General features: G+C 40.5%; 1 protein-coding gene across 11 annotated transcripts in view; it reads left to right on the top strand.

The window, feature by feature from the left end:
- Positions 1-13,642, top strand: part of LOC118417536 (dual specificity tyrosine-phosphorylation-regulated kinase 1A-like) — a 58,583-nt gene that overhangs the window by 31,410 nt on the left and 13,531 nt on the right. For 5 of the 11 annotated variants that reach the window (XM_035829749.1, XM_035832094.1, XM_035824276.1 and 2 more), the window contains exons 2-3: positions 12,587-12,684; positions 13,317-13,346. In XM_035829749.1, the coding sequence (XP_035685642.1) occupies positions 12,646-12,684; positions 13,317-13,346 (69 nt within the window). In that variant the 5' untranslated portion in view covers positions 12,587-12,645. Of the gene's footprint in view, positions 1-9,771; positions 9,806-12,586; positions 12,685-13,316; positions 13,347-13,642 lie in introns of those variants that run through there. The other 6 variants (XM_035830530.1, XM_035826659.1, XM_035825845.1 and 3 more) reach the window with 3 other exon arrangements.

A 13,642-nucleotide genomic window follows, 5' to 3' on the forward strand; every position in this document is an offset into this window, starting at 1 on the left:
ACCTGACATCAATGCGCCAATTACCATACCCGAATACGCTTACACTCAAGTTTTAAACTTTCTTGACGTATTCTGTTACTCAAAGATGAAAATTCAGCTCTGAAAAAAAAAGATGAAAACCTTCGATAGGCATTGAAGAAATCAGCACCATCTTTGTTTTGAGATTCTCTCAAAAGCACATGTTCTCTGTACCTGATACCTGAAGCTTAAATAACATTCAGTTCACTGTTTATACGTATGTCTCTGTCCTCTAAGAAGACCAGACATGTCTCTAAGCCTCTGTAACAAATTACTTGACTTTTACCTGATTGTACGTTTAGGCACACAATGATCTCTTGGTGTACATTTGCGTTGAATAGTTCCAGGGTTCTAGCTAGTGCATTTTAGCGTAGTGGGCCACTACGCTAAAATTTGTGACCACTACGCTAAAATAAGGCCCACTACGCTCATTTTTGACTAGTGTAGTGGTGCTTTGCTATCATTTACTTGTTCAACAATGTCTAATCAATATCTTAACAATGAAAAATGATGATATGCCATTCAAAACTGACTGTGATGTTAACAGAATACCAACTTTTAACTCAACATTATCAAAATCTCACCGTGGAGGGGGCCAAGACCACACCAATCTCCTGATTGGTCACTTCGCTACCATGCCATTCCCACTACGCTAAAATAAAATCCTGGCTAGAACCCTGAGTTCTGTTACCTCAGTCGTACCTCTACACTGTAGACAGAAGGCCTGGGGAAGCCATCTGTCATCCCTCCTTGTTGATAATCCCTGCCGTGTTTGTATGCCCTTATGGTTAATTTACTGTCTGCCCCACCAGGGCCTGGGTAAATATGTTATGTTTGTGTGTGTGTGTTATGTTATGTTAACCTGGGGAAAGTACAATTGGCGGAAGCGTGCTTCACTGCAAAGAGCTGTTTTAAGATAGGGAATGCAGACAAGTCTGTGTCGGTTTTAGAATAAGAGGAGTTAAGGGGAAGGTGTATAGTTGGTGGTTGTATTTTTGCCAACTCCTCAGGGGGAAGGCTTTTTCCATGTGTTTCTTTTTTTTTGGCAAAGCCTGAATGCTTGCACTCAGTCTTGTCCTGTTTTAGCCTGATTGTCACTGTGTGACAACAAAGAAAAGCATATATACGGCTGTTTCACAATTGAGTGTACCGAACAGGGGTCACTGAGGTTGAAAAATCAACTTTAATATATATCAAAACTGATATTGGCATTTCAAAGGTACATACTTGTGGCTTAATATTCTAAAAGATCTCTGCACAACACCTCCCGGTTACTAAAGGTCTTTCTTTAATGGGGCACTGAGGGGGTACGGACGGGACAACTGTAAGACTGTATGTAAAGGTACATACATTATGCCCACATGAATAACTTAAGATAAACACTATTCCATGTTATCTTCCATCACTAGTATCCACAAGACCAGAAAACTAAATTTTATTTGCAGTAGCACCTTGTTGTGTCATTTTCTGGTCATTTATTGTAAGGCGATAATAACACCTTGCTGTCAATTCATGTCGAGGGAAAGATCAAATACAAATTTTTTAAATTCTAGCACTTTGATAGCTAAACTTTGTTAGAATTTCATCCTTTATATACCCCTACATAAGATTCTAGCATTCATACTTGGGCAACACATCAAGAGACTTGATGATTTCATGAATATGATAATACGTGGGGGTACGGACGGGACACAACCAGACAACAGACTGATACAGCAGGGTCTTGTTCAAACCTTTTGGAACACATTTGTTCGCTAAATGCAAGTTAAATAAAGCATCTACAAATACTGTAATAATGTTTAAACTAAGAAAAAAGGAGATAGACATAATTATTAGATCTGATCTGATCTAGAATGATCTGAGAATGCCATTAGAGCTTATTTTCTTTGATGGCCATGCTCAACTGGTGAACTTGATGGGATGTATCTGTTCTGTCAGGGAATCTGCAATTTCTTGACATATTTGCAGATTTCTTCTGCTCTCTTTTGTCACAGCAAGTACTAGTACCCCTTTCGTCTCAAGGATTTTATTTTGAGTAGGAGACTTGACAGGTCTCTCCAGAACCTTTGCTTTTCTCCTTGGTGTCTCGGGTAGTGCCTGTTCTGTCCTTGTCATGGCACTACCTGCACTGGGAGGTGGGGAAAATGGGTCATCACCATCATGAGGATGATCTGTGAGAGTGAGCTGGGCTAGAGGAGAGCATTGAACTGGACAAATAGGATGGTAACTTTAGGGGAATATCAGATTTCATCTCATACCAGTCCCAGGCAGTTTATGGGTAATAATGAAAAAACCTTAGAAAGAAAATGCTGGCAAATTCATTAAAAAGTACTATTTGTAGTGAGGAGATTAATTGTTTGTATCTGTTTAGTATTTATTATGTGTTATTCTAGCAATTGGGATGTCATTTTCCCCAGTTTTTTGCTTAAAACTAAAAGTGGGGGTACGGACGGGACAGGTGGGGGGTACGGACGGGACAGGGGTACGGACGGGACATTTGAAGTTATACAGTGCTGTATCAAGCAAGGTCTTTATCACAGATATGGTTTATATAATGGTTTGGTATCTAGTCAAAGAGACTTGTAAACCATCACAATTAAAAGCTTGTAATATTAGCCTAGTATAGAAATTGAGGGGGGGTACGGACGGGACAGAATTTTTCGGAAAATTACAGCTGATACTTTGATCCTTCGCTGTGAGTCAGATGAAAGTAGGAATGATCTCATTCTACTTTTGTTCAGTTACATACATCATATCAAAACTTAACATGTCAAATTAACACTTATTACAGTACATTAAAACAATGCTACATACTTTGTAATCTATAAGAAAATATTACATTAAAATTGGTAACATGTGGGTGAAAATGCAAAATAACCCTGCTGGCAAAAAAAAGTTGGAATATCTTCAAAAAATTGTAATATATCTCAAGTTAACATATGACTGCATGTACAAAATAAAGAATTTTAAGGTAGCAGTCATGTTTTTAAAGTCAGTTGCAATGTTCAGAATGTGAAAAAACTGAATGACCCCTGGTAACACTAAAAATGGGACATTTTTAGACAACATTTTTTACGATAGTTTCGCCAAATATTGATGGATTTCTCTATTTCTTTTTTTGTTGTGTTCCTTGTTACACCAGCTTTTGGAAAATAACAGTCAAAAACAGTAATATCTTATGTAGACTTTCTTATCAACTGGTAACATGTGGAAAAATAAATGGGTACACTTAATTGTGAAACAGCCGATACATTATGAAAACTTGCAATATTGTATATACCTTCCACAATTATGCACTGTTTCTTTTGGAAAAGATCATTTATGGCAAGTTGGTCCAGGGTCCGAATCGTCTGCCGTGTTTACTACGACAGTGGAGAGATTGACAGAGGTTAGCTTGCGGCAGGAATCAAGAACTAGAAATATGATTTGCAAGATTTGATGTTCAATAACATCATATTAGGGTTTATCTTTAGTACACATATCTTTGCTCATTGAATAATACTGATCATGGTTGCTTGTAGTACTCAAGAACTGTTGTATTATAGTGTCATTGGTGACGTAAGCACTCATGATTCTAAGAAATAGTGCATGAAAACTTGTAATGCTTTGACTCGGTCCATTTGTAACAGACAGCATATGATTAGCATTGCTCCACAGGAGTTGCAACTAGCATGACAGAATAGGCAGCAGACTAAAGAAGTGTATTTTGGTTCAGTTAAGCATTAAAAGTTACACAGAAAGATAGTCTAACGCTGCTGTTGAAACAAGACGGCTGTGCAGCAGTTTGTTGAAAGGTTTCGTCTCCGCTGTCTCTATCTTTACATTGTCACATACCTTGCGAACATGGTTTGTGTAATCTGTATGGTACATTTAGTCAAGTGACAGGGCCTGTCTATAATGTGCCAAGGATGGTGGCAGGCAGGAATTTTAGAACAAGTGACTAGAAGACATTTTAGATGGGACATTATCACCATCCATGAGTTTAGAGGAAAAGGAGATTTGTAACCTCCATGAAAAATGGAGGTATTGCTTTGGTCTGTCTGTGCATTACTATCTTGTTGGATTTCTAGTTTGTATATTTGTGTAAGACGGGACCGTCTTACGATTGTCTGGATGGTATTGATGTGTGGTTTGTGGATAGGTCTTGGAAAAATGAAGGTCAATGTCAATTATAAGCTGTCCTGCGACCGACTGCGCTTACGATACATTTGAATGCTATGGTCTTGTTTCATTGGTAGCAAATAGCTTTTCATTTGAGGAAGAAGTAGTATAGGTTTGGGCTACCTAGCAGCTTGCTCTGGGCTCAGTGGCAAGGGTCTATAATGGTAACTTGAACACAGCACCTAGTACTTATGACAGTTGCGGCCATTTGATGTAGAAATTATATGGGCAAAACCCCTACTATTTTCAATAAGACGTATGGGTGCTACGTGCTCGAGGTGCAGCTCTCCTCAAACACAGGACCTCTATTTAACGTCCCATATCCGAGTGGCGTCCCTAACTGAAGCTAGGTACTCATTTTCGCCTGAGTGAAATGAGGAAAGTCGTGTAAAGTGGGGTTTTCGAAGCAGGACCTCTAGCCTTTGGACCAAACACCTTGTCAAACGATGCCACCGGAGCAACTTGATTCAAAAAGGCGTATCAGTTCATCGTGCTATGTTTTGTTCTGGTCTTGAGCGTGACCTGTCCGTTACCGAACTGGGAACGTCAAGTGGGGGCATTCCCCCGACAACGTCATTGGCATAATCAAAATACCGGGTAGTCCTGCCTCTTAGCACCTCCTAAACGTGTGTGTACATGTTATTGCCATTACCAGGGACGGATGGCTGTTAAAAGCTTCAAGGGCCATATATGTGGGCTTTTAAGTGTGGGAGGGGCCAACGGTCATTGCAACGGAGTCAAGGTTGTTCCGGGGATTGGTTTTCCCTCGGACATCGACGTACCTAAGCCCTGCAGGAAGGTTACTTGCGGTTTACGCGTGTTTCCGCTTGGTAAAGAGAAAGTTTATCACATCCTGGAATGAGCCTCTCCTTCAACTTCAAGGCCATTTTCTTAAATCCAACAGAGTGTGTATATTTGAACTGGGCACCTTTAGGGAAAGGCCAGTAATGATGGGAAGAGGAGGACAGTTTGAAACTTAGGGATGAATCTTGAACAAGGGGTTGCATGTGGAAAACATGTACATCAACTTGTAAATTCTGCTGAGCATGTATGAACTGGGCAGTCACATTTAGGGAAAAGCCAGTAATGATGAGAAGAGGAGGACAGTTTAAAACTTAGGGATCAATCTTGAATAAGGGGGTGTATGTAAAAAACTTGATACATCAACTTGTAAATTCTGCTGAGCATGTATGAACTGGGCAGTCACATTTAGGGAAAAGCCAGTAATGATGAGAAGAGGAGGACAGTTTAAAACTTAGGGATCAATCTTGAATAAGGGGGTGTATGTAAAAAACTTGATACATCAACTTGTAAATTCTGCTGAGCATGTATGAACTGGGCAATCACATTTAGGGAAAGGCCTGTAATGATGGGAAAAGGAGGACAGTTTTACAGTTAGGGATGAACCTTGGGAGGGTATCTTAATTGGATTGAGTACTTTAATCGAGAAAATACTGTACATGACCTTACTCGGCCCTATTGGCAATCACAGCGGTAGGTCCGAGGGGAAGGCTTGACCAAAATAAACTCATATAAATAGTAGATAAAGGTCATGTGAAGGTTATGCTTACTGAAAATTGTGTCCGCCTTTGAACAGGGTCGGAACTATGCCGGATGTGCACCCACATATAGGACTGACTCATAGGCACATTAAAAGGGACATGAGAACTCAGTTTCGGTTCATTCAGGAAAAATGATCAAAGGGTTTATTCGTGTACTGGACAGTACCCTGTTTAGGGATGTTACTTCTGATCATTGCGCAGATTTCATTGTCCTTGAACAGAAGGGTTATGGTTTTGGTAGCGTTTGTTTGTTTGTTTTTTCTGTGTCTAATGATTTGTTGGCTTCAAAGGTTTTGTACCATTCTGATAAATCGTGAAGTTATACTTCTTTGAGGTGTTCATTTCAGACCAACAATACTGTACATCATAGTACAGTACATGCATTATATAGTCAGTTTCTAGTTTCAGTACAACAGTTCAGACTTGTAGTCCTTTATTGCTCATTTTTGCAACACTGGGCTAAGTACAGTTCACAACAAGAGTCTGAAAACTCAAACCTGCTTGAAATATTTTGTTTTGTGATGGTGCGTATGGTGTGTTGTGGGGGTTGATATGGTTTGACGTTTGGCAAAATTATTCCATCATTGTTCTTAAGTTATATATCTACCTATGGTAAACAGTGAGATCCAAAACTACACCTTTCTGGTGTCCTCACCATTTCATTTTTATTTCCTATTGTTACACCTGCACCTGGCACATACATTGTATCTCAATGTGTATATAATGGTTCACACCATACAGAGGTGACAGCGATGGTCTCAGTTGCTCTTTTTTGCTCCTTGGAAGATTTTGACCAGAATGCCCCAGCAGTTCTAGAGCAAGCTGCTAGAGGGCCCAAACATACAACACTTCTTCCTTACACCACAAGCTATGTGCCACCAAAAATCAAGACCATAGCATATCCATGTCAAAAGATACAAAAATCCAAGTTCTGTTGCAGTACCAAGGTCACACACCAGGGGATCCAAAATTGACTTTGACCTTCGTCTTCCAAACACCTACCCAAATACCAAATATCATTACAATCCATCAACAGGTTCTAAAGTTATGCTGACCACAAATATGTGGAAACACAAACAGACAGACACACACACAGACACACCAAAAACTATACCTCCATTTTTCATGGAGGTAAATCACACGTTCTGTTCTGGAGATATAGCACTGGAAACGACCCTTCCACACACTCCCATGCTACTGAAAACTCAAAACACATGTTACAGCTGCTAGCTGTCCCCAAGGAGGTTGAGACAGAGGGAATGAGGCCAGATCACTCCATATCAGGAAAAGGGGTGTAAATATTTTTTTTTAAAACGAACCACAAAACAACAGCAAACTTCTAATCTACTTAATAGCACAATAGGTCACACACTCTATCCCCATAGCAAAGGAAATCGCAATCCATCCAGAGGTTCTAGAGATATCGGTCCGGAATCACAAAGATCCCTACCAGAAACAGTACATGCTTTTTTCAAGCATGTAACAAGACTTGTTGGAAAGATTCAGTTAACATATACAAAATGAAACTATTGTTGGATAAATTCAACTTCTCCTCGCTTTTCTGTTTAAGTGAAGATAAAAGAACAGATATGTTTTATGATCAATGGTTTGCGTAGTTGCAGGAATATGAATTTTTCGACAGAACTTAGGTGTATGAAATCAGGAAACAGGTTTTGTACAACCTTATACTGTTCATTTCTCTCTACGGTATACAGTCTACACTCTATTATATAAATGAGGGCTGAAACAGTACAGAACAGGAAGTATTCCTGTAAGGTATCATTAGAGTGAATAATGTGGTATTATTAGCTCCCTGAGAGGATATAATTGATGATTCCTTGAGGCTAGAAATTGTCTATTAGCCTAAATAGCTGCATGAGTCAACTTGATGGGATAGAAAATGTCATAATAGATGATCTGGACTGTATAACAGCCCTCGTAACACTGAATTAGCCTCGATTACGGTAAGAAACTCCTTCAAACAGGTGTCGGAAGTTAGATTCAGGGCTTGAAATACTTTTTCTGCATACCTGCACTGGTACAGGTAACATTGAAAATTACCTGCACCAGACAAATTTTACCTGCACCACTCTGAATCTAGGAATGGATCACACTAAAATTGTTCTGTATGCAATTGTTATTTTTTCTTTTATACTTTATAGGTGGCAACAGTCGAATTGATGCATATCCATATACACAGGACATTACGTATAAAACCCAGTGCAGGTTAGGTGCAGGTAGACACCAGAAATACCTGCACAGCTCCAATTTCACCCGCACTAACCTGCATTTGTAGGTGGTATATGGTTGGCAGGTTTCTACTAAAGGGTTGGTCTGTTAACGCCAGGATACTCAATATTTTTTCCTTTGGCCTGAACTAGACCTAGATAATCTCATTTTTTCCAGTACCACCCATATTGTCGTCTGCCAAATGTAGGTCAACTAGCGAGACTGCGGGCTTTAAACCCGTGTTAAAGGGGTCTCGCCCGAACTGATGGCTTGTAAGAGGATGTTATACTTGAAGGATGCCAAGTTCCTGTCTTCACAAGCTAAGTCAGACAAGCTCGTTACAGAGCACTTGATCTTGAACACCCTAACACAGGAAAGGAAGCCAGCTTCCAGATCTAAACCCCTATAGACAGACTCAGTGCTTGGGTAGCCCTATAAGGCCACAGTAACTAAGTTTTATGGGTGACATCAGCAAGCTCATTAATTTTCGCCCGATTTTGAAGGAAAAAAAGGAAATTTTTCCCTGGTGGAGATTTTCAACATGAGGAAGAAATACCAAGATGGGAAAATATGTTGTGTTGTTGTAGCCTAATGATTGTACTTGTAGAAGTTACACAAGTGAGATAGCCATGACTGTAGTTATAGAATTAGAAGTGAAATTAGTTTCGTAGTTGTATAAGTGACACCTGTGTGGTAGCCTTGAGTGTAGTTTTCAACTTGGTAATACCTTTGTACCACACTAGTGTCACTTTGTTTGTTTCATAAATACAGGAATAAAAGTCTTGTTAGCTCATAGTGATACAATGTTTTCTCGCTACAATTGCTGTCACAGCCTTTATGATGTCAATATTCAGTTGTTGTTGTTTTTTGTCCTCTTGCATTGAATTTGGAGTCTCCAAAGGATGTTGTCCATGAATTTTACTTGCTGTGGCCTAATACATGTACATGAATATGATCCATCCAGCTGAGCATGTCCTCAAAGTCTACAGGCTCAACTAACATGACAGGTCTCATTTCCTACCAAAGGCTTTCTCTCCCTGGTGACTGCACAGGAGTTCACTAGGACATTTCCCAATATGGCCAAATCCCCGAATAGCCCTGACACTTGATAAGTACTCTAGGCCAGCTTGTCTGGTGGGGTATAATTCCTGTATATCCCTCAGGGAGGTTTGCGGGTTTTCTATTTGTTATGTACAGTCTCGCAACCCGCCGTGCGGACGGCGTGGAAAATAAATGGCCGGCCGTCTGGCCGGCGGGGGCGAAAACGGGAACGGGTTGCAAATAATTGGACGAGCTTTTTTGCCCGTCCCACCCTTTCATCACCCGTGGTCTGAATCTGATTGCCGGAGGTATTCCACGGAGGAATTTTGATACGGGCTTGCACTGCAAAGTGATCCAATTTGCAGTATTGATCCTGTCGGGGCTGCTCTTTATTCCAGTGTATCTAATACGCATGTCGGCTTTCCAAAGGGTGGGGATTGTGCTTTGCGGTTTCTGAGCCGGATCGGCGGGCCGTCGATCAAATTTGGCCCGTCGGAACGAGAGCGCCCCCCGGGGCAATCCATCCGTGAATCTTATCCGTCTTTCTTCCCCGCGCGAGATGGGACCCTGGCTATATTTAGGGCCCAGAATTTAGGGCTCGGAGTGGGAGATCGTTTAATTGCGTCTGGGTCCGGGCCTGTTTATGATGCGTGCCGCGTTCAAGGTGTCTGGGTCATGACCTATTCCATTTGCCGGCACAACCCCTCCCGCGCCCGGGAAATAAATCTGGCTGGAGATGGGCCCGTTGTGACGCAGCGGCGGCTCGCGGGAAACAATGACGGTGATTGCTTCAGGTGCGCGCACGTACACGTATGTTTGTTTACTCTAGTCTCGCCGGTTTCAGCGATTGTTTTGATTCCCCCCGTAAGTCAGTGTTTTGTTGTGCGATAGTTCGGTGTGGGGTTGATAGTTATAAATGGAATGAAGTATCACAGTTACATCTAGATGTTGGGTATTTCAGACAAGATGACCTCTAGTTTGTTACATATCTTTTCTCTGGAGGAATTGAGACTTATGCCCATATCAAATCAAGCAGCTCGTTTACATGATTCGTGGTTAATGCCATAGGCATAACTCAGTTGTGTTACATGTGAGAAAAATACTAGAAAAACATTGGTTTAAAGTAACTAACTGGTGGTATTTTGTTACCGATATTCACAGCAGACATAAAGGCAATGTATAAGCTTATTTATATCATGAAAGGCGACTTAATAATGTTTTCTCTAGGCCATGCTGATTTGATTATATGGATGACATCCTCTGGGAACCCCAAAGCTGATGTGAGCATAGGAAACGGAGAAATGTTTGGCAAAAAAATTTATTATGAAATCCATTTGGTCTGGTAGGTTGAACAAATGACTGAACTGTGTAGTGTATAATGGTGTAACGAACGATAGATTCTTTTTATTTCTTTGCACATATTCTTCTTTGGCTTTGGAATACTTATTGGTTTTGGCATTCTACAACAATTTCTGTTTTCCGATATGTCTTCGTCATATATTTGCTCATTTTGCATTTCTCATTTTCAGTATGGTAACATTTTAATTTTTGGATACGGCCCAAAATACCTGAACAGTTGTCATCCATGTTATCAACATGGCCTTAGGTTAATTTCATATAGATGACTTTACAGTTTCTCATGAGTAGACATTCTATAACAGTAACAAAGCATATATATAGCCTTGTTGGCCTTCTATATATAGCCTAAGAATAAAGGATGTGTCAACAATTTGAGTAAAAATAGGATGATGTTGTGATCTGAAGGTTGTGAGGTAACTGCATGGAGAATCGTGAGCATTCCAAGTTCCAACAATAGCTTCCTATTTTTGATTTGGAAGTTAGTCAGCAATATGGAAATTCCCAAGGAATCTGAACAGTGGTTAATTTGGAAAGGTAGGAGCATACCAAGAGGTCTGTCAGAGAAGGGGTGCCTGTTGATGGTGTTTTTTGTAATGTTGTACCCTTTTCCTTGCTTTTGAAGATTGACTTGTATATGAACCTTCCAAGCTATCTGTCAGCTCCGAGCTTTTAACTTAACCTTGACATTGCTTGCTTGTTAGTATATCTTGGCAAAGAAGGTTGTTTTCGATAAAATCTTGTATGTCATGTGTGGGGGTGTGAATGTAGCATAGCACAAAAAGCTGTGGATGGATCCTTGTGATATTTGGTAGGTGGTTAGTAATCGCAAATATGAAGGTGAAGTTCGATAATAGGTACCCTTGCAGCATTCTAAGGTATTGCAGCAGAAATTTCAACTTTGATAGCTGGTGTTCTCAAGATGCTTTGCTCATGATTTTGTAATGGTAGATAGCTCTTGGGGCAGAGAGTAAGTGGTGTAGTTTTTGGCTCCCTAGCAGCTTTTTTGGAACTGCAGGAGCTGGTTTTATTTTATTGAGTATTGCATTTTGATTGCCTTTCTTCTATGTTACCTGTTTTGTTGGGGTAGGAGGAATTCATATTTACCAACTTACTTTAAAATATCATTTGGTTCAAAATGCATAACCTTGGAGGAGAGAGAAATACGTATTCTGCCTTGATGACTAATATTAGAAAGGTTCCCTATTAAAAGATAAGGCCTATTGTGAAAGGCCCATTATGGAATATAACAAGTCAAGAGAACACGTCTTTTCACGACTCTTTGTCCAAGTAGAATTGAAGTTGTGGAAGTCAATAAAACAAGATAAAAGGTTGCGGCGGTCCCGTAATAAGAGCCGCTATTGATTGATGTGAAACCCTGCGAGTCAGCTGACCCGGTGAACAGATTCTTAACGACAATATCATTAAGTGGTGTGTTGGATACAAATTGCCCAGACTGTAAAGAAGAGGTCTTTATTAAGCTGTCATGCATGGAGCTTATGCTCTCTTCGTCTCACTGATACAGACAATGGCGTTGCACAGTTAGGCAAATAGCTAGGGTGCGGGTAGGCTTAACCCTACAGCATATACATAGGCTTATTGTGCTATTGACAATGACATGGCTATGATAGGAGATAGATTGCTGTAATTTTTATGCATTGAACTTGAAGCAAAATGCTAGCTTCCCTGCTGCAGATAGATTTATCATTTATTGAAGTTCAAGGTTAGGACTGTGAAGTACTGGAGATGTATTTTATGTTAGATGGGACTTAATCTGGCATTGGGAGGGAAAGGAGGGGTTATTTGAACTGCGAGTTTGTGGTTTTATCTGCAAAAACCTCTCACTGCAAACCCCCCAAACACAGCACCACTGTGAATATGTCACAATTTACCGTGAATGCATTTAAGTTCACAGGGATTTAATTGCGCAGAAGATTAAAATTTGCGGTAGTTTTGAGTTGGCGGTAGCACCCTATACGGTAATGGAAAAATTCTCAGGTTGTTTTCAGTTAGCAGTAAAGTGGCGACAGTGAAAATGGCATACAGAAAAACAAACGCTATGAACATTTCTGCATTTACAGTAACTACTAATACTAATAGGTTGAAGTGCAGGAAGTAACAAGTTGTTTTAACATTTCTGCATTTTACAGTAACTAAGTTAAAAGGTTGGACCACAGTAACTAACAGGTTGTTTTTTTGTCTCTATGTGTTTTCTACAGGCGGTGGTGCCAAGCGATGTTCTCAGGCTTGTGAGGGGGCGTCGTGCATTTTCGTCACCATGGCAACAAACCAGCAACACGACCAAGCAATGCAGCCGGTAAGACGCGGAAATGTCACTTCATCCCCTAATGGCACAGAATCAGAATGGTTGACTATTGTTATAATGCATCCCTCTTCCTTTGCACCCCAGAAATTTCTAGCCTGGTATCCATTCTAATCCAGTCCCGGCCTGCTCCTGTGATTGCTACCAGGGCCAGACTTTTCTGCCAACCAGGCTTAAAATAATGCATCCCTATTATTTGCATTCCATTAATTGTACTGAGCTGATCAGTAACTTTGGCAAAGCAGATTATCCAATGGATGACAATGAACTTAGTTGAGGTGAAATCTTCAGAAAAGTTTCACAAAGCTTGGCCAAGAATTTAAAAACATTAACTGTTGCATGTGCAAATGTAGTACCACGCAAATGAATAACATGGAAAGGGTAGTTTTAGAAATTCACATTTCAGTGCCTGAAAAAAAAAAAAATCACTCAACTTATTAAAGATATTGCTGCATGAATGGACCGATCCCACAGCCCCTGCTCTCTCATTGGTTGAACCGCTAATTGCCTTGCTCCCATTGGTTGAAGTGATTGATTGACAGTCGGGATCGGTCCTGTTGCTCGCATGATTGGCTGTGACGTCAAGAAAGCAATTCTATGCCAAGTTTTCCTCTCCCTTTATCCAGGTGGAACAGTCCTGGGCTGAACCGTCCAAGGTAGCCTGACTTCTCCACACACCCTACACCTAACGCTACTTCACCTTTATCCGCGGGGTAACCTATATTCGTCGTTTTCAAAGACAGGCATTTAGTGAAAGCAAGTCGACAGACGGTGTTTTAAAAAAATATTGTGACAATATCGCATTTTGAAATCACCATCCGTCGACTTAATATATCTAAAAGCCCTGTTTTACGAACAACGGATATAGGTTACCCCACGGATAAAGGTGAATTGGTGTTACCTACAGCTGTCTTCTCTTATAGCCGCTAGCAAGTAAAACACTCACAGGGTT

The sequence above is a fragment of the Branchiostoma floridae genome, chromosome 1 (assembly GCF_000003815.2).
Source record: "Branchiostoma floridae strain S238N-H82 chromosome 1, Bfl_VNyyK, whole genome shotgun sequence".
NCBI classification, from domain to species: Eukaryota; Metazoa; Chordata; class Leptocardii; order Amphioxiformes; family Branchiostomatidae; genus Branchiostoma; species Branchiostoma floridae.